The sequence below is a fragment of the Plecotus auritus genome (assembly GCF_963455305.1).
Source record: "Plecotus auritus genome assembly, chromosome: 1".
NCBI lineage: Eukaryota > Metazoa > Chordata > Mammalia > Chiroptera > Vespertilionidae > Plecotus > Plecotus auritus.
The window spans coordinates 215,349,165-215,372,767 of NC_137770.1; the positions used below are offsets into that span (position 1 = coordinate 215,349,165).

Sequence of the window (23,603 nt, forward strand, 5' to 3'; positions counted from 1 at the left end):
CCACTGCCTTAACTGCTCTCCCCTGCTGACCTGATCCCCCTAACTTCTCTCCCCTACCGGCCTGATCCCCCTAACTGCTCTCCCCTGCCGGCCCGATCGCCCTTAACCGCCTCTACCTTGGCTCCACCACCATGGCTTTGTCCAGAAGGACGTCCGGAAGGACATTCGGAAGGTCATCCAGAAGATGTCCGGTCTAATTAGCATATTACCCTTTTATTAGTATAGATTATTATAGAAAACATTTGTTCTGTTGGTTAGAGTTAGGCATCTTAGGTCATGCTTAGTCTGGATATAATAATGATAGAAACAGTAGGACGTTGAGGGACAAAGACTCTGAGCAAAACAGATTTCCCGAAAGGCCCCCAAAGGCCCAGAAGGAAAACCTGTTAATAAAGATTATCTTGTTTATGTTGGAGTTCTAGGGCAGGGGAGCTGCCAGTGTCATGCCTGGTGTGTGCAGAACTGTGGGCAGGAGGACTCTGTGATATAAACAAGCAGTGGATTCTTTTGGAGTAGTGATTCCTGGCTTCCTGGCTCCTTTTGAGATTTGAATTCCTCTCTTAGAGTGGAGAAAATCAGGTCTGCAAGGGTCCTGACCACTTACAAGGCCATTCTGTAAGATGCTGCCAAGAGAGGACTCTGAGGGAGGCTCCTCACTGCCACAGTATCACAGACTTCCGGTGGTTACAACTATTCCTGATATTTATGTGCCTGCATCACAGTCTCGCTCTCATGTGGGTGGCAAATTCATTGTCCTCTGACAGTGTGTCCAAGGTACTGAGGGCTTCGGGAAACTATTTGGTAGGAAGACTATATCACTCTTCTAGGCCAGTGGGATTTAACTGTTTACTGTCCCCAAAGAGTAAGAGTTAACATGAAAACCATGCAAGTTTCTAAGAACAAACACTTCACTGAACTGAAATCAGAAACAGCAAATGTTGGTTGCCTCCTGTAAACCTCTCACATTCACCATTTCCTCGTATCTCATTTTGTTCTAAGTGACTTGAGGACACCCAGTGACTTACTGTTTACTTACCCAGAGACAACAATAAGGAAGGATTTTCTAAGAATTAGAGTTGTCCCCAAATCCGTAGGTTGCCTTTGAGGAACTGAGTTCCCTGTCACTGAAGATGAGTGTTTTTTGCTATATTTAGCACCTGGAATGTGTTTGCTGAATGAGCGAATGAATGAAACCCACAGAGGATTTGTGTTTCTTTAGAAGCACATACACTCATCTGTAAATAAAGATTCTATCACAGATCTCATAGGATCATTTTAAAGATTAAATGAGAAAATACATGTAAAATACCTAGCACAGTATCTGGTTCCTAGTGAACTGCTTATTAAATAGCAATGATGATTATTTTATTTTACATTATATTCTAAAAAGAAGGGGGGAGAATGGATTCCAGCTTCAAGTAGAGGTTTGACAAGAAATTTGCCATTTTTATTAGAGTCTCTTTATTCCAATTCTCTTCACCCCTCCCCTTCATCCTCTGCTTTTCTAGAAAACCCACACCCCCTGCTCTAGGGAGTCACCTGTCTTGACACAGTAGACTGACTAGTACACTTCTACCAGTGGCAGGAATTCTGTCCCAATTAACCAGGACCATTTTTCACATATCGCTCATTTGTGACTTGGAATGCATGGACTTAAATTCCACCATTATTTCTCAGTGACTCTTATTTGCTTCTTGTGTTTGATGCATTTGTCACAGGGACACCAAAGAGTCCACCAACAGCAGAGTGGAAGCTCTCCAGGAATTCTCTTTAATGGCCTCTTGGCACTGTGCATGGCAACAGCACATGCATGATGGTGCAGCCTAAAAATGCCATTGCTATCTGTTGAGATGATTTGCATAACTTGTTGATGATGCTGGGTCAGTCACGTGGCCTTTTTTGAATAGACGCTGCATGTTTAGGCTCCTGCACACTCCCATAATACATGAGTCACCTAATGTTTTCATAGTCCTCATTAAGTACTATTTTATGCTTGTAATATATCTTCAACAATACACACACCCTCAGCCATTCTACCTGTGGCCTCTTTTCCGCTTGGGGCCCTTGCAAATGTGGTTTAACAGTTATCCTTAAAGATATCTGTATTCTAACTTAGTAATGGATTAAAAGGAAATTACTACATTTTTATACTAGGCCAAAACTGCTATCCCTAAGTATGTAGCAGCCTAAGCAGCTGCCACCCCAACATCCTTCTGGATTCCTGAGCCATGTGGAGAAGTGCTGGAGTGCCTCACTGGGAATGTTCACCCCACTTCTGGGGGATTCCCCTGGAAATACATAGCCCCTGTATTATTTTCCTAGGGATGCTGCAACAAATTACCATAAGCTTGGTGGCTTAAAACAACACAAATTTATTCTCACACAGCCCTGGAGGCCAGAAATCAATGTGTTGGCAGGGCCTTGCTTCCTCCAACGGCTCCAGAAGAGAATCCTTCCTCGCCTCTTCCAGCTTCCGATGCCTCCAGGTGCTCCCTCGCTGTGACTGTATACCTCCAACCTGCCTTCACATCACCTTCTCCTCTCATCTGTGTCTTCTCTTCTTCTGTCTCTTAGAAAGACACTTGTCATTGGATTTAGGGTAATACAGATAATCCAGGATGATCTCTTCTCAAAATCCTTAATTACCTCTTCAAAGACTATTTTTCTAATAAGGTCACATTCACAGGTTCTGGGGTTTGGGACATGGATATATCTTTGGGGAGGGGAGCCATCATTCTACTTCCTACATACCTGGATTGACATGCATACGCACAGGCCCCTCCCACTACTTATGGAGAGATTCCTTGTTCACTTGGACACTGAAATATTGGAGAAAATATAGGCAGCCCTTGCTGTAAAAAGGAAGGAACTCCTACCATTTGCAATAGTATGGATGGACCTGGAGAGCATTATGCTAAGCTAAATAAGTCAGTTGGAGAAAGATAAATATCACATGATCTCACTCATTTGTGGAATATAATGAACAACACAAACTGATGAACAAAAACAGATCCATAGATAGAGAAGCATCGATCAAACCTCAGAGGGAAGGCAGGGGAGGGTAGGGGAAATGGGGAGAGATCAACCAAAGGACTTGTATGCATGCATATAAGCATAACCAATGGACACAGACACTAGAGGGGTGAGGGCATGAGCAGGGGGGTGGGATGGGGCAATGGGGGGATAAGGACACATATGTAATATCTTAATAAAGAAAATAAAAAATACAGGCAGCCTTTGCCACTACCGTTATTTATTTCTATGTTCAAGGCACAGTAGTGCTTTATGTTCTAACAACCTACTGAGTATTGCAGTCAATAGTATGGTGTATCTACAAAAGCAAATCAGTAAAGGCCACCTTAGGTTGCTTTAATACACAGTCCTGGTTAAGAACAGGATTAGTGATTATTCCACAGAATCTTGAGCCCATTAATCCACAACTAGATAAGTGTTCACTTCCAGGTGCCCTGTTTTGAAAGGACCATTTACAACACCTGGAATACCCAGGAAGACAGGCAACTGGAACAACCAGAGACAAAAAGAAAAAAATGAGGGAAACCACCACCAATGATGTCTTTAATTTGGAGGAGGGGAGGCTGTCGTGTTTTAAGAAAGCGAATGTGATCTTTGTTACACTGAAAGGCAGGACAAAGGCCAAAGGTCACAACTATTGGCAAACTGATGAGCTCCCCATCACTGGAGGTGTTTCAAGCAGAAGCTGCTAAGAGAATTCCTGCACTTGGTGAGAACCTAAGATCCTTACCCAACTGAAACTCTTGTGACTTCTAAATAAATCATTTTAAAATTTCAATTACCCACTATCATGTGGGAACAACAAACACCACTGTGTGTGTTCCTCTTCCTTGATTGAGAAATTTGCTCAGGTTCTTTCCCCAAACCTGGATCTCTTTCCACGTGCCCAAATCCCATTTATCTTTCTCGATCTTTTCAGAGGACCATCTATTCCATGAACTTTCCTTGACTATTCTGGGCCACACTCCACTGCTCTCTCGTCCCTTTCCCTCCAACCTTGTCTTTGGCTCTTATTTTAGAAGACCATACTCATTCCATACTTACTTTGTATCCTCTTGAAATATTTTAACATTTTTTTTCTATATGTATGCTCTATTTTCCTAATTAGACTTAAATTCATTGAAGATGAATTGAATTCCCTGTGGGAACGCTCACAGAATTTAAGACCAGTGCTGGTATGTGATAGGTGATCAATGAATACCTGTAGAATTGAAACAGACAAAGAATGTTGACAGTGCAAATATCTTCATCTTGTTCTTCTCTCCATAAAAGATTATCTGTTTAAAAACAAATAAACACCATAAGCACTTCCTGAGATCGTTCTTTTAGCTTTGGGTGGAAGAACGCCCTGCTTCTCCTCTGACATCAGCCTTCCCAGGTTCCTATGACAACTGTGTGCCCTAGGTCAATGCAAAGTACTCGGCCTTCATTTTAGTTGTCGGTAGAGGGTCAGCTCTATTTGACCATGTGGATAGACCAGGAAATGGGAGGACATCTTTCCTGGGACAGAGTTCTTACAAGCAAACCCAAGTATGCAAGGTGTGCCACACGCCCCAGGGGAAAGTCAATAAAACCTGTCAGGGAAGGCAAAGCTCCTCTCTAACCAGAAGACCTGCCCTGGCTTCTTCAACTTGTATCTAATTGACCAGCTACTTGGGATTCTTCTCACATAACTACTTCCCTTGTTTTCCCCCACTTTCTGAATATCTATGCTTTCCGCTATTGACTTCAGATGTATTACCTTGCCTTCTTTTAGTTCAATTCTCCTCTAATTTCCTGGCCATATTTTGACCTCTTTAAAGGCTGTTTATATGTTTTTTCTGTCCTTTCTGGTGTTGGCAACGCTATGCAGGTAGCGTTATTCACAGATTGCATGAATGAATTGCCTACTCCCTCTTGGAGACCATAGATTTAGATCTTAATTAGGAGTAGAGCTAACCCTGACCTTTGCAACAGCCCCTAAGCACCTGCCATCCCTCTGCTCCCTCTCCTTTTCCTCAGCAAAGTATATAGCACCACCCCATGTCACCCTACCCCCCCGAACCTCTGCTTCCTACTTAGGCTCTAGATTCAAGAACATTGTGTATCCCATGTATGACTTTTTATTCAGATCACTAAAGCCCCTAATTCCTTCCTATTACAGATGTGTCTCTAAGCTAAGGAATAGTCCATTTGTCCAGCCTCTTATGTACATTAGCTCACAACTGATACTTATTTTAAACATTGATTGTACCAAGTTGATATGATGATTGACACATTTATCCATAATCTAAAATGTAATTGTAAATTTATTTTGTTTAATATAATATAGAGTTTGCCCTAATTTTTGCAATTACTTTCCTCCCCATAATCCAACTTAGGAGTTCCAGCCAGGGCCAGGGCAGTGGTTAGACAGCCATGCCTGCTGGGTACTTAGTTTAGAAAGAGAGGCAAGGCCGCCAAGGTAGTGGAACTGGGCCGCTCTGTTCCTCCTTGGTGTGCTCCTGGTTTTCAGGATGGAGCTTCTGACTGTGATAGTGATCTCTGCCCTGAGGGGTGGCCCCAGTGACCAGCTTGAAACCGAACTGCAGCTATTCCACCCCACATAGCTTCATTCACGTTTTAAAGCATCGTCATCGACAACAAAAAACATCAAGTTCAGTTTCTTGCAGCAAACAATTACCTTGGAGATCATTTGGTTCAGGGGTTCTTAGAGTTTGTGTGTTTGAGACATGAAGGGATTAAAAGATTTCGAACAACATTAAGAAAGCCAGCAAGAATTGTGAAGCAAACACAAATACAGTAGGGTAGAGACCCACACAGCTTCTAAAACGCCACAGTCCACACAGTGTCCTTGCCAGAGAGAACTTTTCCACCACGTGACTGGACTTCCTTATTCACTCACAAAACAGAGCTCTTTCAGGAGCCAATCATTTGTGAACTTTGAGGGGACCTGGCTTTAGATTACACTTATTTGAGGCAAGTTCTTTCTTTTCTTCCTCTTGCCTCATGAATCCTTAAGCAAACTGCTTCCCTGGTGTCTCTAATAAATATAATAACCAGCTGGAGCAACAATCAAACAAGACCTTGGTTAAAATTTAGCGGCACACCTGTGACAGGGTTGTATCTCTCCGGTTTTGCATTGTGTAGCTGGGAACCAGGTGAGGCTGGAGGGAAATATTGAGACCCAGAGAGGTTGTTGGTAGCAGAGTCGCATTCAAACCACAGTCTTGACAACCCCACTCTCTCTACTTGGGTTCCAAAAATATTAGCAGCAGGGTCATGATCAAGGTGAGGCAAATGAGAAACTCACTTTCCTGTGCAAAACTGAACAAAATTGAACGGCACCAAAAATCTCAGTAATCACAATAAGTAATATTTTAATGATTATTTTTAAAAAACAAAAATTAGTGCAAAAAAATCCATGATGAACAAAAGATCAAACTGTATTGAAATAAAGACAGGATCAGTAAGCTAAAGTTATTTAAAAATTATTGAAGATTATCAGTCAGGAGAAATTGTCAATGTCCTCAATTCAAAATGAGATAATAAAAGAGGTAGTTTTTGAAAATATAGTTGAGATTACTTCCTTTAAAGCCAGGAAAGTGAAACTATTTCTTAAAATTCTTTTTCTGTAAATAAAATATTTAAACTTAAAATGATGTTGTGATTTTTTAATATGCTTACATTTCACGTTTCCCAAATTTTTCCACTCCCTTAATGAAACCATGAAAAAATACACAAAAACATATGCATCAGGAGACACACTTTTCCTTTTGCCTCAGGCCGCAACATGAATCAGCACAGCACTAGTGGGGAAAATGTATCTGTTATTTAGAAATGTCTTCAGAGGATTTTTGTGAACATGTTTGTCGTAGGCCAAGCAGGAGTGTCTCATAGGCATGGCTTTCGAGTAGATGCCCCTCCCCTGGATGAGGGGAGAAGTCCAAGGTGACTAGTCCCCTCGAACACTTTCCTTCTCAGGCACTTGTGCATCTTCTTGTAGGTTGGGAAGGGGAGGGAAAAGGAGCATCTGGAGCTGCAGGGCTTCCAATTCCTTCTGTGGCCCCTTCATTAGCTACTCTTGGCCTGCCACTAGTTTAACTTTTTTATGAATTTCAGTGAACATTAATCAGTGTTTGTGCTCTGGGTAGGAGAAAGTATCTCTGACTTGCCATTTGTTTAAATGGTTTCCATTTCTCTTGTGTTATTTATTGTGTTGGTGTATTTTAGGACAACACGATTTATCAAAATAAAGGAGTGCTTACAAACAAATGGAAAGCCCCAGATTCCCCAAATACCATTTGTTCTGGGGATCAGGTTGTACACTAGGGATTCTAACATGGAACTGTTTGGCCAATGAGGATTTTCTTCTGTTTACATAAATCCACCCAAAGCCACTAAATATCTTTGCATTTTTTAAATGGTGTTCATAGCCCTTGGTTTTGCTTGTAAGAGCCCTAGTTTTCAACTTGCTTAACCTTGATTTTTCTATCTCTCTGTAGCCAAGAATTGCTAATAGCTTTCCCTCAGGGCAGAGTCTCCTGCTCAGTCTGCCACCTCCCCCAGGAAAACAGATACAGTCTTAGGCTCTGGGAGTGGTTAATCCCACTCTGCCCTGGAGTTTGGGGTTCATTCTCCCCACACATTGTAGGAGGGACACTGATAGATCAGGGAGCTCACAGAGGAGAGTGGACAGGCTTCTAGAGGCTTGAAACCTGAAGGAATGCCAGGTGAACCTAAGGCTGCTGAACCTGGGGGAGAACGTGGGTTCTGTCTTCAAATAATTAGGGGACTTAATGAGCGACACATATTCTAAATAGCTCCTAGGATAATGCTGGCACCTATGAAGGGGTGGATGAGTTCTAGAGAGACAAATATTTGCTCAATATATGGACTCGCCCTCCCTAATAGTTAATACTTTCCAAAGGCAGAATGTTATGCTTTATACAGGCGTAAAGGCCTGTTGCATTTAAGGACCATCTCTCAAAGCCCCCGTTCAACCTGTAGGGTTAATGTCTACAAGGTTTCATCGAGGTCAAAGTACCAATGCAGGACAAGATGCCCTTTGACTATAAGGATGGATTCTTTATTTTTTCTTCCTTTTTTAAGTTTTTCAATTACAGTTTACTTTTAATATTATTTTGTATTGCTTTCAAGTACAGAGCATAGTGGTTAGACAATCACATACTTTCCAAAGTGATCCTCCCGATAGTTCCAGTACCCTCCTGGCACCACACATACCAAATGGTAGTTACCATAATATTATTGACTACATTCCCGATGCTGCACTTTGCATCCCCAGGACTGTATGGTAACTATCAGCCTTACTTGTCAGTCCCTTCATCTCTTTCTCCCAGTCCCCCAACCCCCTCCCCTCAGACCATCAGTCTGTTTTCTGTGTTTATGTGTCTGTTTCTTTTTGGTTAGTCATTTATTTTGTTCTTTAGATTCCATATGTAAGTAAAATAATATGGTATTTGTCTTTCTCTGTCTGATTTATTTCACTTAGCATAATACATACTAGGTCCATCCATACTGTCACAAAGGGTAAGAGTTCATTCTTTTTTATTTCCAAAGTAATATTCCATTGTATATACGCACCACAGGTTTTTCTTTTATCCACTTGTCTATTGTTGGGCACTTGGGTTGTTTAGGATGGATTCTTTTTCATAATATGATGTCCCATTAGTATTATTGGAAAACCATGACTCGTGCAGCTATTGAAAGGATGCTGGAAAGTTCTGTCCTTTTAGTAGGAGGAAATGTGAAATTGTCAGTGCAGCATGCCAAAACGGTAAATTTCTCCATAGCCTTTCTAGTGAGTATCTGGTTTACTCTGGTGACTTCATCAGATAACCATTGTCTGTCATGCCAGTGTGCATTGAAAGGAGAGTTAGAGGGACCATAGCACACCAGGGACTCCATTGTTCTGGGAACTCATCTCATGAAAAAATTTTTCTACCTCCAAACAGACTGTACTCCAAAGGCTGTTTTATTTTTCCAACTGATTTTTAAAAGTATATTTTTACTTATTTAAAAGAGGAAGAGAGAGGGAGAGAAAGATAGAAACATCAATGATGACAGAGAATCACTGATCAGTTGCCTCCTGCATGCCCCCTACTGGGGATGAAGCCTGCAACCCAGGCATGTGCCCTGATCAGGAATCGAACCCTGACCTCCTGGTTCAACCACTGAGCCACACATCTCTAAAAACCTCAGGCTTCTTGTCTACCCCAAACCAGAGGTGGAGGAGAAAAAAATGGTTCCTAAGCCACAGTAGGGTTGTACCTCTCCCAACCCCCATATGCACTCCCAAGGAGGGAATCCACTTCTGTGCTCTTTCTCCAACTGTGAAAAAAAAAGAAGAAAGAAAGAAAGAAAAAAGCCATATCACAGGTTTCTCTCCCTCTGCCGGGCCAGAAGTGCAGATGGCTGACACATAAAGGAGCCCAAATCTGACAGGTCCTCTCGTTCATTTTGGGGGAAGGAAATAGTTTCCTGTTTAAGACTTAATGATTTTTGATCATTTCTTCTCAGTCCAGAAGCGAGGCACATCTATGTCTAATAGCATGATAGATCATACATGTTTATAACACGTAAACTGGAAATAAGAAATGTCAGGTAAATGTTCTTAATCATATTTTTAAAAGTCTCACTAGTTCTTTCTTTAGAGCCAAAACTGCTTGTTCAGTCAGTTCTCTCATAATCTGTGTTTATTCTTATAGGCTTTATTTAGTCTAAAGCAAAGTTAGAAAATATATACAGCAGTGTTTACATTAATAGTATATGAAGAATCTGGTTTATGCACATGCTTAAGTGCCAGGGAATTCAAATTGCTCTCAGAGGGAGAGGGAGAGGGAGAGAAAGAGGGAAAGCGGGGGCGGGGGTGGGGGGGGGGAGAGAAGAAGGGAGGGAGGGAGGGAGAGAAGGGAGGGAGAGAAGGGAGGGAGGGAGGGAGGTTGGTTGGAGTTGGGTCTAACCTTCCATTTTTGCTTACCCCATACCATTAATTCTATCTCAGGCATTTTAGCCCTCAATAAAGTCAAGTACACTTTTGATTCCGAGAGCTTGGAGAAACCTGTTTGCAGGGGGACATAATGAGATTTTAACACTTCTAGTTTCCCACGGCTCTTGTATTTGGTTAGTTATGTTATGGGATTCTGACTAGTCATAAGCAGGAAAGATGCTGGGAGACAAGCAGCAAAACTGATGCAGAAACTGAGGTCAGCAGTCCCTTCTGGGCTTTGTTTCTCTTTGTGTGTGGCTAGCAAGTTACTTACATGTTTCTCTCCAGTTTCCTTATCTATTAAATGAAAAGCAAATAAAAGACCCTGGGGATTTGTGAGGATTACATAGCATAATATGTCAGGCCCTAGCACAGTGCCTGGCACATGATCAATGCTCAAAAAACTGCTAGAAAACAAAGGGGAAAAAAAAAGATTTTCCCAAAGAGCTAATCACTTAAAACAACATAAAACACCTCCAATTTATCAGCACAGAATCACGGAACTCTGTTTCTGGAAGGGACTTTAAGTACCTAGTTCGGTGGTTGTTTGTTTGTTTGTTTTTAAACCAGTGTTCTTCAAACAGAATATTATAAGCTGATGTTTCAAAGCAACCAAGTGGAGCTGAGACTGGGCGGGGCGAAGCGGCCACAGCTCCTTCTTCGTCCCTCCTCCACTGGAAGACGCTAAGGCATCTGACACCTCCCAGAGGGTAGTGTGAAATCCAAAAACCCGGCCTGCTCCACCATTTCACCAAAGAGGGAATGGCCCGGAATGTGAGGTTGTCTTTTCAGTGGTACAGCCAGAGCGACATTCCTGTCGTTTTCTGGTACAGCCCATGAAAGAGAATAGATGGGCCCAAACCTGTGAGAGAGTATTTGACCAAATTCTTACAGAAAAACTTTTAAAAGATCTAGAGCAAGCATGTCAGACTCTAGAGCTTTAGTTCAAAATATGTGAACCTTATTTTTTCTGTGGTAGAGGTAATCTTTTGGGTGGCCCATTTCCATTTTTATGTTTATCTTTCAACTGTTTCTCATGCCATTTAAATTTTTCCCTGTGTGGTTCTAGAACCTTCTAGCAGCCTTGATGACAAATTGCAATTGGGTAGATTTCCGTAAAATTTGAGTAGAAACAACTTCATTTTCTGCACCCTCTACCTTAGCCTTCTGTAGTCCCTTCTGATGCTAAAGAAAATGCTATGATTCCTAATGTTGTCACATTCTGGGGTGTTTTACTTCACCCTCCTGACCAGAATGTTCTTCCTGGCATATTAGCACAGCATAGAAATATAAACATGAAGCTGACCCAATGGAAGTTTGAAGTCAGTATATTTTCTTTTTTAGATAAGGCGATGTTTGTACAAACAGCCTTGGACTTTATTTGGATAAGAAAAAAGATATAACACAATTTATGACTGCATGCTATTTCCAAATGTGGCTGATTTCCTGTTGGGTTATTCATGTGTCTTGATGTTCTTGTGAAACGCTTTAAGTCTTTTCATTTACTTTCAGAAAAGAACAAAGTTGAGTTGGGGGGTAGTGTGGGTGTGGGATTCCTAATCGTCTTGAGAGCTGACCCAGATTCTCTAGTGCATACCTCTGTTTGCACTGCTTACCTGGGCTGCTAACGAGTTGTGCTCATGCCCACTCCCCTGGACTGGAGACTCCATGAGAGCAGGGACATAGCCTTTAAAGATCTCTGTAAGGTCTCTATACCCAACTCACTCCCTAGATCAGAGATGGTGCCAGAAATATTATTTATTGCCCTGGCCAGGTAGTTCCCTTGGTTAGAGCATCATCCTGATATGCCAAGGTTGTAGATTCCATCCCGTCAGGGCACATACAAGAATCAACCAATGTATGCATAAATAAGGGGAACAACAAATCAATGCTTCCTCTCTCTCTCTCTCTCTCTCTCTCTCTCTCTCTCTCTCTCTCTGTGTGTGTGTGTGTGGGTGTGTGTGTGTGTCTCTCTCTCTCCCCTTCTCCTTCTCCCCACTTCCTCTCTCAATCTCTAAAATCAATAAATAAATAAAAAATATTTATTGACTGATTTTCCAAGAGACTTCATAGATTTTAATAGGTACATTGATAACTTCATTATTTTGGATTCCTATACCAAAGGAAAAGACATAATATGATAGTATTCTACTGGTTTGAAATATATATACATACATATATAATTGAATAAAAGAGTACTATTAGAACAAAGCCAAAAGACCCCTTATAGGAGTGATAGATTTCAGTTTCTAGGCCAATTGAGCTAGACTGTAGACAAAATGAATTTGATAGCAATACATGCAAGAATACTAACGAATATTTACTGAGCACTTTCTACATACCATGCAGTAATGCCTATTCAGATAGTACCCAAATGATTTTAACCATGAGAAGGTTAAAGGTAAACATTATTCCCTCTGGAAAGATGGTTAAACTGAGGCATAATGAGGCAAAGTGGTTTCCCCACGGTCCTGACACTCATCGCTGGCCTTCTGCATCAGAGGCTGGTTCTGTCTACAGGCAGCATGGTCTCATGTCTGTAACACATGGTCTTCCGTTTGCTGTGAAAACAAAGATGTCCTCTTGTTCCCTTTTAGGTTTGTGGATGGCTCCTAGAAGATCTTGATTGGCTTCCGAGGAAATATCGTTTTGCTGGATTGGTTTCCTGTCATCCTGTCCCCGCAGTCAACCATGAGCCAGTCAGACCCTGCCGATGACCCGGATCCCAGCCCTGAGCCCCTGTGTGTGGTGTGTGGCCAAGACCACTCGCCCGAGGAAAATCACTTCTACACCTACACAGAAGATGTGGATGATGACCTCATATGCCACATCTGCCTGCAAGCCTTGCTGGACCCTCTGGACACTCCCTGTGGACACACCTACTGCACTCTCTGCCTCACCAACTTCCTGGTGAGTAAGGACTTCTGCCCCCTGGACCGCAAGCCCTTGGTTCTCCAGCACTGCAAGAAGTCCAGCATCCTGGTCCACAAGCTCCTCAACAAGCTCACGGTGACCTGCCCGTTCGCCGAGCACTGCGCCGAGGTGTTGCAGCGCTGTGATCTCGAGCATCACTTCCAAACCAGGTAGGGCCTCTTCCTCAGCAGATCCTGAGAAGCCCCGCCCTCCAGGGGCAGCTGGGACTCCTGGTCGCTCAGTGAGAAGCTTAGTTTGTCTTCTTTTTTGCAACCAATGAAAGGACTCATTCAAAATAAGTAACATGGTAGGTGTTATGGTCAGGGCTCAGTGTAAGGAAATAGCACATGGTCAAGTTGTGTTATGTATGTGTTTACAGGGCTTTTCTCTTTTTTTTGTTGGAAAAATAAACAAAAGGTATAAGTTATCATTTTAATGATTTTTAAGTGTACAGTTCAGTGGCCTTCAGTGCATTCACATTGTTGTGCATCATCCCTCACCGTCACCCATCCTCAGAACATTTTTCATCTTCCAGAACTGAAACTTTGTTTCCATTCAACAAACACCCCCTCTCCCTCCCCTCCAGAATTGGTATCATGATTTGACTTTCAGTCTCTATGAACTTGACTATTCTAGGAAACAGGAATCATTCAGTGTTTGCCTTCTTGTGGCTGGCTAATTTCATATGCGTGCATTTTGAAATGCAAAAGATACTGGAAAGATCTGGGAGCAGCTTTCTCTGAGGTTCATGGTCCCCAATAAGATTTCCAGGTGGGCATTGCTTGTCTTTTCATGTAAGAAAAAAAAAGTCTCCTAACGTGACCCACAATTATTAGAACTTCCTCTGTACGGGAATTAGCAAAGCCCAGCTGTTCTTTGAAGAGATATAAGATATTTTCAACTAAGGATTAAAATGAGAAATTTAGAAAACTTTTGTCCTTTAAGCGAATTGTTCTATGAACTTTTCAGCCAAGGTGCACACACTGGCAGCAGACCGATGGTGTGGCCAGCCCTGCTGGTGGGCACTATCGCCTGCACCACCTGCCCGCCTCTGATTTTGTCCACCTGCATTCTCATGTTCTGGGCATTTCTCAGGGTGGACCTGGGTCTTGTTCCACATGAGGTCCTCTCTTAGGACAGTTAAGGTGATTAGTAAAGTGTAACAGTAAACCACAATTCTTTTGTAAGAGGAAATTTGGAAGCTGGTGTTTATCTTGGTTTCTGTCATGACCACAGGCAGGTGCAGATATTTTTTCTGAAGGTCACATTCCTTAGGTCATGAATCTGTCTTTGTCTCTGGGGACATGCCGATTCTCTAACATGAAGTTTGCCTCCAAAGCAATGGCCTGGGTGTGATGCTTCCCACATGGTTCCATACCAGTTATGTCAGTGAACTCGTTTTTCTCCCCACGATGTAGAACCAAATGCATCAAACTCAGGTGCCTGGGTTGCCTCTGACCCTCTGTTATTGTTGGTATTTAAGCTAGGATGCTTCTCTTCTCTGATTGACTGGAAGGAGGTGTGGCTAGAGGAGAAGGAGATAGGGAATCTATTTGTGACCTTTGCTAAAAGTTTTACCCAGGTAGGAGAGGTATTGTCTGGAGGGAAATAGGCCTGGAGTCATAGGTGAGGTAGGAGCTGCAGATGCTGGTGCAGAACCGGAGCCAAGACTGGAGCTGAGGAGAATGCCCTGGTATAGCTCCCTCCACACATCACATTCCTATGTCCCTGGGTTGTTGCAATGTACACATTTGTGTTTGGGTTTCCATTTGTTGCTGTAACAATTGATCACAAACTTAATGGCTTAAAAGCACAAAAATGTGTTATCTTACAGTTCTGAGGGTTCTAAGTCCAACCTGGGTCTCAAGGTTCTAACAACAAGGTGTTGAGAGGGCTGTATGAGGAGAATTGCTTTACCTGCCTTTTCCAGGTTCTGGAGGCCATCTGCCTTCCTTGGCTTGTGGCCCCTTTCTCTACCTTCAAAGCCAGCAGCATAGAACCTCTCTATCTGTCTCTCTCTCTCTCTCTCATCACATCTCCTTCTGTGACTCTGACCCGACTGCCTCCCTCTCATGAGGGCACTCATTGCATCCACCTGGATAATGCAGGCTCCTCTCCTCATCTCAAGAGCCTTACCTTGGCCACACCTGCAAATCCCTTTGGCCCTGTAAGGTAACAGATTCATACGTTTTGAGGATTAGGAGGTGGACATCTTGGGGTGCTCATTATTCTGCCCACCACAGGAGTTTTTCAGAAAAAGGGGGAAAGAGGAAAGAGCGAGAAGGAAATACATGGAAGTGCTCTCTGGAGAGCAAGTGAAAACCCAGCAGGTCCCCTGCACCCCCTCACCTAGAACTGATTTGGGGCCCAGAATATCCTTTTTAAAAATTGGGATAGGATGGCACAAGGACCTAAGGGCAAGGCCAGAGCAGAAGTGGCAGCGGGAGGGCTGGGAAGAGGATGTTGAGGACTTGGGGTGTGGGGGGGGGGTTCCAGGAGGGAGATGCCACAAGCCCACCTAGCTGTCCCAAGTGGGAAATTCATTCACCCCCCATGCAGGTTGTGTGGCCCACACACCTCAAGGAACCCTGGGATAAAGGCTTGATGAACCCTCAGCTGAGATGGCATGCACATTGGGAAAACAACAGTGAGGGAAAAAATGCAAAACCAATTAAAATCACCTCTATGAGCTGTGGCCTTAGAGCCCTTCACAGGTGCCCGTCAGCAGCTCTCTGGAGGGAAAACTCCCACCGGAGGAGGCGCGGTGCCTCAGCACGCGCTCTGGATCCTCTCCACACTTCAACTTCCTAAGTAGGTTGAAACCAACATTTCCAAAAATATGGTGCATGTTAGTCATCAAATGCTTAATATACACTTCCTCTCCTCCCAGCCCTGGGCATTTTGTTGGCAAGGATGAAGAATTTGGAGCCAATCCAGAACCTGAGTCCACAGCTTTCTTGGGCCTTAGGCCTGAGCCTGAGCCAGTAGACCGCCTCTTTCTCCCCTGAGAAGGGACATTAAGATAAATAGTTATCCTTGAACTGGGAAAATGAAGAGGCAAGTATTTCCTTACGTTTCTATGTGAGGCCTCTAGGTTGGTGGCTGCCTGCAGGGGGGTGTTGTCATAGGTTTGTACTAGAAGATAGCTTTGTTTATCAGTTTTGCATCTTGGTTTCAGAATTTAGATGTAATGAGTTTAAAAAATATTCTTTGGCCTGTGGCACTATATGAATGTAAACTTTGCAGGCAGAATCTACCTACTATGAAAAACTCAGCATTAATTCTGGTTGAAAACCACCATGTGACTCAGAGGAACCCACACACTTCCTCCCAGTGTGTCCAGGAGAGCTCAGTTCTGAACGTCATGGGAAACTCCATACTTCGGTTTATCTACCTGTAAAATGAGAATTGGCTCCTTAATTACAAGATCTTGCAGAAATAACCACATCAGGGTGTTTTCATTCTCTAGAAAAGACCATCAGGTAGAGAGAAATGTTTTCCCCGTCAGCCAAGGTCTCGGTTTATGGCCTTTCCATAGGATCGTGCTAATAATAGCAGCCCACTTAAGTAAGGGATTCAGGCAGATGGCATCTCATCTGTAAACAAATGCTGCCTGTCTTCCCCAGAATTTGTGTCATTTATAAACATTGTTATCTAAGCACTTCAGATCCTTAGTTGAATATAAACCCTTAAGGAAAACATTTAGGACTGACTGTGGGTATGCATGATTGGCTGGACCAGCAACTCCTTGGACAACTGTTTCTGACTTCAGACTGGAGAGCTCTTCTACAGGAGTAAATCTGAGCGTGTGAACTAATGTTTGAAATCCTCTGGCTAGTTCTGTTGACTTCTGCCCTCTTAGATGCTTGCAGACGCCCTCACATGGGTCTTCTGCAAAGAATTCCCACGAGGCTGATGGGCTTGTTGAATCAAATGGCAGCCTTCCTAACCAAGGAGCATTGCCAGCAGAGATAGCCAGGGCGCCACAGAGAGCCAGTTCAATGCATCCCTCTTTGGAGGAGGCAAAGCTTTCACTTCCTTGATTCTGAGTGGGAGTAATCTTAGGCTCAAGACTACACCTTTATTGTGTAATATCATCATCTGCGTCTATAATATTTATCAAGATCCACAATAGGCCAGGCCCTGAAAGAAGAAAAATCTATAAGAGCCACGATATCTGCCTCTGAGGAAATGACATTTTAAAGGTAAAAGAGAGAAGTTGAAAGCACACCCACACTGAATTGTTTCATAGGACAAGTCACTTTGACCTTTTGTTTCTCTCTTATGGAAGATTAGAGGCCTGGTGCACAAATTTGTGCATGAGTGGGATCCCTTGGGGTGGCCTGCAGGGATCGGGCCCCAGCTCGCACCCCCAGCCTTGCAGCCCTGCAGCCCCACAGCCCCACCTGGCACCACGCTGTGGCCTGGTGATGTCCCTTTACCTGCTCCACCATCCCACCTGCAGGAGGATTGGTCGGGGCCGGGGCCTGCCTGGCTCCCTCAGCGCTTGGGAGCCGGGTGGTGACCCCACCCCCTGCCACCACACTGGTCCCCGTCTGTGCAGCAGTCGGACCCCCCCATCCTCCCACCCTACCCCTCACTTGCACCTGCCTTGTCTGGCACCACCTGCTCACTTGCTCTACCATCCCGCTCTCATCGGGGCCCATTGGGGCCGGCAGCGCCTCTACTGTCGCCCGCTGCCAGTGCTGCATTGCCAATACCTGCCATGTTCCATGCCACCCACTGGTGGTCAGCGCACATCATAGCAAGCGTCGAACTCCCAGTCTCCTGGTCAAACTCCCAATCGAATGACCGCCTGAGGGGACAATTTGCATATTAGGCTTTTATTATATAGGATAATAGAAATGGGAGATAATAAAGCTGCCGTTCTTAAGTGTTTACTAGCATGAATAAAGAGATCTTTGTTCACTGTTTTGAAATCAGCCCTGATTGAAAATCCAATACAATTGGCACACCTGACTGAAGGCTCTCTGGTGTTATTTTGTTGATTGACTTTGCGCCCAGTGTCCTGGAAGTTTCTTCTCCAAAAACCTACCCTGGAACCTCTCTTGACCTTTACTTCTGTCAGAGGCCCTTTTCTGGTGTGTGTTCAGTCCAGCACAAGCTCAGCTAGCTGTGTACAGTGCAGGGAAGATTTTACTGCTGGAGTGAAGGTCTGGGGGAGTGTTACCCTAGGGGAGGTAGGTAAGTTACAAGTCTGGTTGGTCATTACTGCCTGGCTCAACATCTCCCTATAACCTTGACATATATCCTTCATGTAACTTTCCTGCCCTGACCCAACATTTTCCTGGCCTTACCTAGCCAAGAGCCACTAATTTGACGTTCCTGGGCATGGAAGAAATGAGACAGTTTTTCTGCATTACCTTTGACAGAACCATTGAATCTCCATCAGACTGTGCTTCAAGCAGTTCTTTAAAGAAATAACATTCTCCTGGGTACTCATTCCCAGAAATCTTCCTTACCTTTTTTCTTTTTTCCTGGTCATTTATTATCCATCTGTATAATGCTTTCCCCCTACCATGGCTCTTATAAGTTTGAAGTCCTGTTTTGTTAACTTGTCTCTGATCAAGAAAGCTAGTCCAAAAATTGACTCTTTGAGCCAAATTCTTTTTGGTTCTACAAATATTTATTGAGTATCTACTGTGTTCCAGGTACTATGGTGAGGATATGATGAAGAACATGATCAGTAGAACTCCTTCTTCAAGGAGTTCCCAGTTTAATGAATATAAAAGAGACCAAAAAATAGGAGGTGGTAGGTGATACCTGAGATGACATTTAAAGGGTAAATAGGATGTAGACAGACAAGGATTAGGGTTAGAACTGTTTACTGACAAGTAAGCCACAGAGAAATTTGTGACCATTTAAAGGTGGAATTTTCATTCCCAAGGGATTGTATTAGTTAGGATTATATCTGATGGCAAGTTAGGATTACATCTGATGGCAGGTAATGAAAATTCAAGTTATATTGGTTTAACTATTAAAAGTTTTCTTTTTCTGACTTACCACAAATTCTGGTGGTAGGAAGTTTATGATGTTGTCATGGTGCCATCAGAAATCTAGTATCCTGCTGCTTTTCAGATTAGCTTTCATTCTCGAGTTTGTCACCTCATGCTCTCAATATGGCTGCTCAGACTCCAGCATCACATCCAAGTTCCAGGTAGAAAGAACCAGGTAGGAAGAACAAAACAGGAAGGGAGGAAAATACAATGTGCAGACCGAGACTCCATTCCTTAAAGAGCATTCTTGGATGCTTCACCCAGTAATTTCTGCTTATACCTCATTGGCCAATATTGTATTACATGGCTACCCACCTGTGAGAGATGTTAAGTGCATTATCACCATGAACAAAACTTGGGTTCTGTTAAAAGGAAGAAGAGGAGATTAGATATTGGTTAGGCAAATGGCAGTTTTTGCAACAGTGATTTAAGAACAACAAAAACCAATACCTTCACTTTTATATTGCATTCATATCCATTAGTGAATTTTATCCTCTTGAAATGCAAAGAGTGAAAAGACAGGCATTCTTATTTTTTTCACAGAGACTTTGAGAGGCAACCTGACATGTTCAAATTGCTCAGAAATGCAATCCAGTATACTCTGAAACACACACGCTTTCTTATGTACAATGCTGCTTATGGGTTATGAGCTATGCAGTAGAGCATGTCTCAGGACACTGTGATGTCATGTCCCTCATGTACAGGAGGAAAAAAAGGACAGACGAGAATAACAAAACCTTTTGGAGATAGGTGCTAAGCCGCCAGCTAGACTCATTCACTATCATTAGTAATTATTATTAACAATATTTATAACAATAGCTAACACTCATTGAGCCCTTTGTTCTTCATAAGCATTATCTCATTCTACCTTCATAACAATACTATGAGTGAAGCCCTATTATTAGTGTCTTTCTTTCACCATGGAGGAAATGGAGGTTCAGAGAGGTTAAACAACATGCTCCGTGTCACACAGCTAGTATGTGGGAGAGTTCAGGTTCAAACTCAAGCCTGTTTGGCTCCAGCATCTAAATACCAAACCTTACTTCCTTTTTGCTGCTCCTCACCAGCTCTGACTCACTCTTGCATACCAGACTTAAAGGGAATGGAATTCAAAGTAGGGCCTCAGCAACATTAATTCATGTCATGCTTTATCAAGGTTGCTTACCTTGGATTTAAACTGTAGAAATTAAATCTGCACATTCTAAGAGTCTACTGTATTTAATCTATTTCAGGCCCGCCTCAGGAAAATGCAGATCGCCGATGCCAAATTCCTACTTCCTACACGGTTTATTGCAGTTGGTCTTATCCCATAGATTTTTCTCTGGTCTTCCCAGCAAGTGTAGTTTGCTGTGATTGCTTGGTTGTCATTAATGAAATTATCTCTTTGAGCCATTTCTATTAAGTTTCAGGCCTGGAGTTGGCAAAATGGATTTTGATCTTCTTGAATATGGAGTAGAAGGAGAGGACTCCTGGGGCTTCTGTGGCATTCCAGAGCTTAGGCCTGCTTAGATGTCCTACTGTCACGTTGATAGTATAGTCCGGAATCACAGATCTGAAAGCTAGAAGAGATGATGTGGCCCACGCTGGACCAAGCAAGTGAGGCATTACTAGTTCCATTTCAAAGATGAGATGACTGAGGCTCAGGAGCTTAAATGAAATGCCTGGGTCCTACCGCTAGTGCCAGAGCTTATTTCAGTCACTCAGCAGAGAGGGAGGGATGGAGGGCTGTTTTCCTCACAGAACAGAAGCCTGAACATTGTTTGGACAGAACTTCATATCTATCAAGGCTCTTTGTTTTCCTCAAAGAGAATAATTTTCAAAAATTAGCAAGGAAGCCACCCTTTCTCTCATGTCTGTCAGAGCAGTCAGGGCAATGGGAGGTAACATACCTTCAATGCGTGTTCTAAACATACATTCAGAGGTGGAGTCGGTTCGTATATCATACTTCTGTGTCGCAGTATCTGCAGGCTCACTGTGAGCTCAGATCTCCAGCCGCTGTTCCCAAGCTGCTAATTCCTCAGTGTCTTCCTCTGCAAGCTGGAGGACAGCCTTGGTTGTTTGCTCATTCATGCCGTGGGCCTGAGTATGCCATGCTCCTGCCCTCTCCCAGCACAGTTCGGCTTCCAGCCCATCTGCTCCCTGCCAGTGATGTAAATGTACCAGCTGCTCCTCAAGAGCCAGTCGGCATCCTGCAGGAGGGGCAGGTCCCTTTGCCGGGCATCAGCCTGCTCGCTCTCAGTCTAAGCCCTCTCACCAACCATGGTGGGACCCTCCGTTCTCCTATTTCCCTGTCTGAGAATCAGAGGGTGCAATCCTCTTACAGGCCCATGATTTATTTATCAGTGGGGCTCGATTGAAGGGCTCTAAGACTCCTTATGGTCTACTGATTGTGGGGACATGGCAAGATTTGTGTAAAGGGGCTGGGCTGGGCCGGACCCCTGCAGCTGACGGAGAAGGTGGCCGGGAAGAAAGCAGCACACTGCTCAGAAAATGAAGGCGCTTCTGTTGCTGGTCCTGCCTTGGCTCAGCCCTGCCAACTACATTGACAATGTGGGCAACCTGCACTTCCTGTACTCAGAACTGTGAGTCCCCCGGTAACTGTGCCTGCCCGGGTTGGTGTGTTGGGGATGTTGGGGATGGGACCTGAGTCAGTTCCCGGTTGGTATGCTTATTTAGAGGAATAAATTCCACATGCACTGGATGCGCTTGGACAAATCACCCTGCCAGCCGTGTAAAGCGATGCTCAGCTGTCTGTGACTTCCCAGAAAAACACGTCTTTCTGATGCGGTGCTTTCCCAACAAGGCATTTTTTTTTTTCCTGCTTCTATGCCAACGCTGCTCTTTTTTGTACTCTGCTTTTTCTCAATAGATGTGTCTTCTGTTCCTTCCATAAATAGAACCTAAGAGCAGAGCTTGCATGCACAGATCTGCAGCCTCTCTCGGGCATTGAAACAGATATCATCCCCTTCTCATTGAAACAGATATCATCCCTTTCTGAGACTGTTGGTCTCCATACCTGAGACACACATCGTGTCAGCTCAGGGGAAAGGTAGCCCTAGATGTAAAAAAAAAAAACATATCCATTCTATTTTTATCTGGGGTGATCTTTAAACTTAGGGAAAAGCAGGAAGAACTGTGTAGCGAGCACCCTTATTCCTATCACCCAGATTTAATGATTAACATTTTGCCACCTTTGCGTCATTTATATATTCTTTCCTGAAGTGATTTGGAGTAATTTGCAATCATCGTAACATTTCACCTCTAAATCCTTCACTACGTGTCTCTAAGGAAGAAAGACATTCTTCTATGGCCCATGTCTGTTTTATAAGAGGAAGTGACTCATGTCCCCAACCTCTACAATGATATTTTTCTGGCTCCTCCTGTTAATAAGCTTGGAAAGAGGGTTGCAGAAGGATGTGAACAGCTTCTAGCAATCAAATAAAAAGTGCTGCCGGGTGTGCCTCAGTGTTTGGAGCATTTTCAAAAATGTATTTCTTACTAACCAGACAGGTAAAAATAGCAAGGGTTGGCTTACGTGTAAGTTAGAGTCAGTGGGCAAATGAACAGAGGGACTCTGACAAGGGTTCCTGGAGCCCAGACTAGAAGAGCGTGGCTGGTCATATTGAGATAAAGATGCCTCCATCCCCACGAATCTGTGGTGATCACCAGGCCTCTTTTGCCATTAGCCAGACTCACCAATTTGTTCAGCACAGTAGATGCTCAATAAATGCTTGCTAAGTAGAGGAAGGAGCAAATTACCTAGGACCTTGGAGAAAGGCCATTCCTTCTGAGGACTCTACATTTCAGGATTATCTGGTCCTTCCTCATAGGAAGGTAACTCCACTCCACCTTAGATAAGCAGGTTCAAAGAGAAAGTATCTGGCGTAAGCCTGAATAGTGAGCACCTCTGGGGAAATAAGGACCTCGTGGAAGCTTTTCAGAAAAATATACAATGGCAGAACTAACTGGGGTTGTGAAAGTTCCCTTCCTCTCTCTTGATGAATTCTGAAGTTGGTGTCTCTGAAAGCTAGGGCCAAAGCCTCCCCTCCCCCCACCCCATTGCCCCTTCCCCACCTACGTCCTTGTTGGCTGCTGTAACAAAATACCCCACAGTTGGTGGCCTAAAACCACAGAAATCTGTTTCCTCACAGTTCAGGAGGCCAGAAGCTTGAAGTTAAGATGTCAGCAGGGCTCCTATGAAGACTCCAGGGAGGTCCCTACCCTGCCTCTTCACTTTCTGGTGGTTCTAGGCACTCCTCGGTTTGTGGCCACATAATTCCAATCTCTGCCTCCACATCACCTTCTTCTCTACGTCTTCTCCAATTCTGGCTATGTCCCCTCCTCTTCTTATAAGGACACTTGTCTTTGGGTTTAAGGCCCACCTGGATAATCCAAGATGATCTCACCTTGAGCTCTTTAGCTTAATTGTAAGGACCTTTTTCCAAATAAGGTCACATCACAGGTTCCGGGTGGATAGACCCATCTTTTTCAATTTTCAGTGGGGGTGACCATTCGACCCACTGCAGGTGCTACTGAGGAGCCCGTCCAGTGAGGTACTTTCAGTTTTATAGCCTCCTTGAAGGGAGGTTTTCTTTCCTACAAGTTCGTGGATCAAAGGCAACGTTTCTGTTGAATAGTTGAGTGGACGCAAG

At 43.7% G+C, this 23,603-nt stretch overlaps 1 protein-coding gene across 3 annotated transcripts in view; it reads left to right on the top strand.

The window, feature by feature from the left end:
• The window catches only part of LNX1 (ligand of numb-protein X 1), a 180,020-nt gene that overhangs the window by 70,259 nt on the left and 86,158 nt on the right, over nucleotides 1–23,603 (top strand). Inside the window, exon 3 of one of the 3 annotated variants that reach the window (XM_080660199.1) lies at nucleotides 12,619–13,104. In XM_080660199.1, the coding sequence (XP_080516325.1) occupies nucleotides 12,713–13,104 (392 nt within the window). In that variant the 5' untranslated portion in view covers nucleotides 12,619–12,712. Of the gene's footprint in view, nucleotides 1–12,583; nucleotides 13,105–21,124; nucleotides 21,534–23,603 lie in introns of those variants that run through there. The other 2 variants (XM_080660200.1, XM_080660201.1) reach the window with 2 other exon arrangements.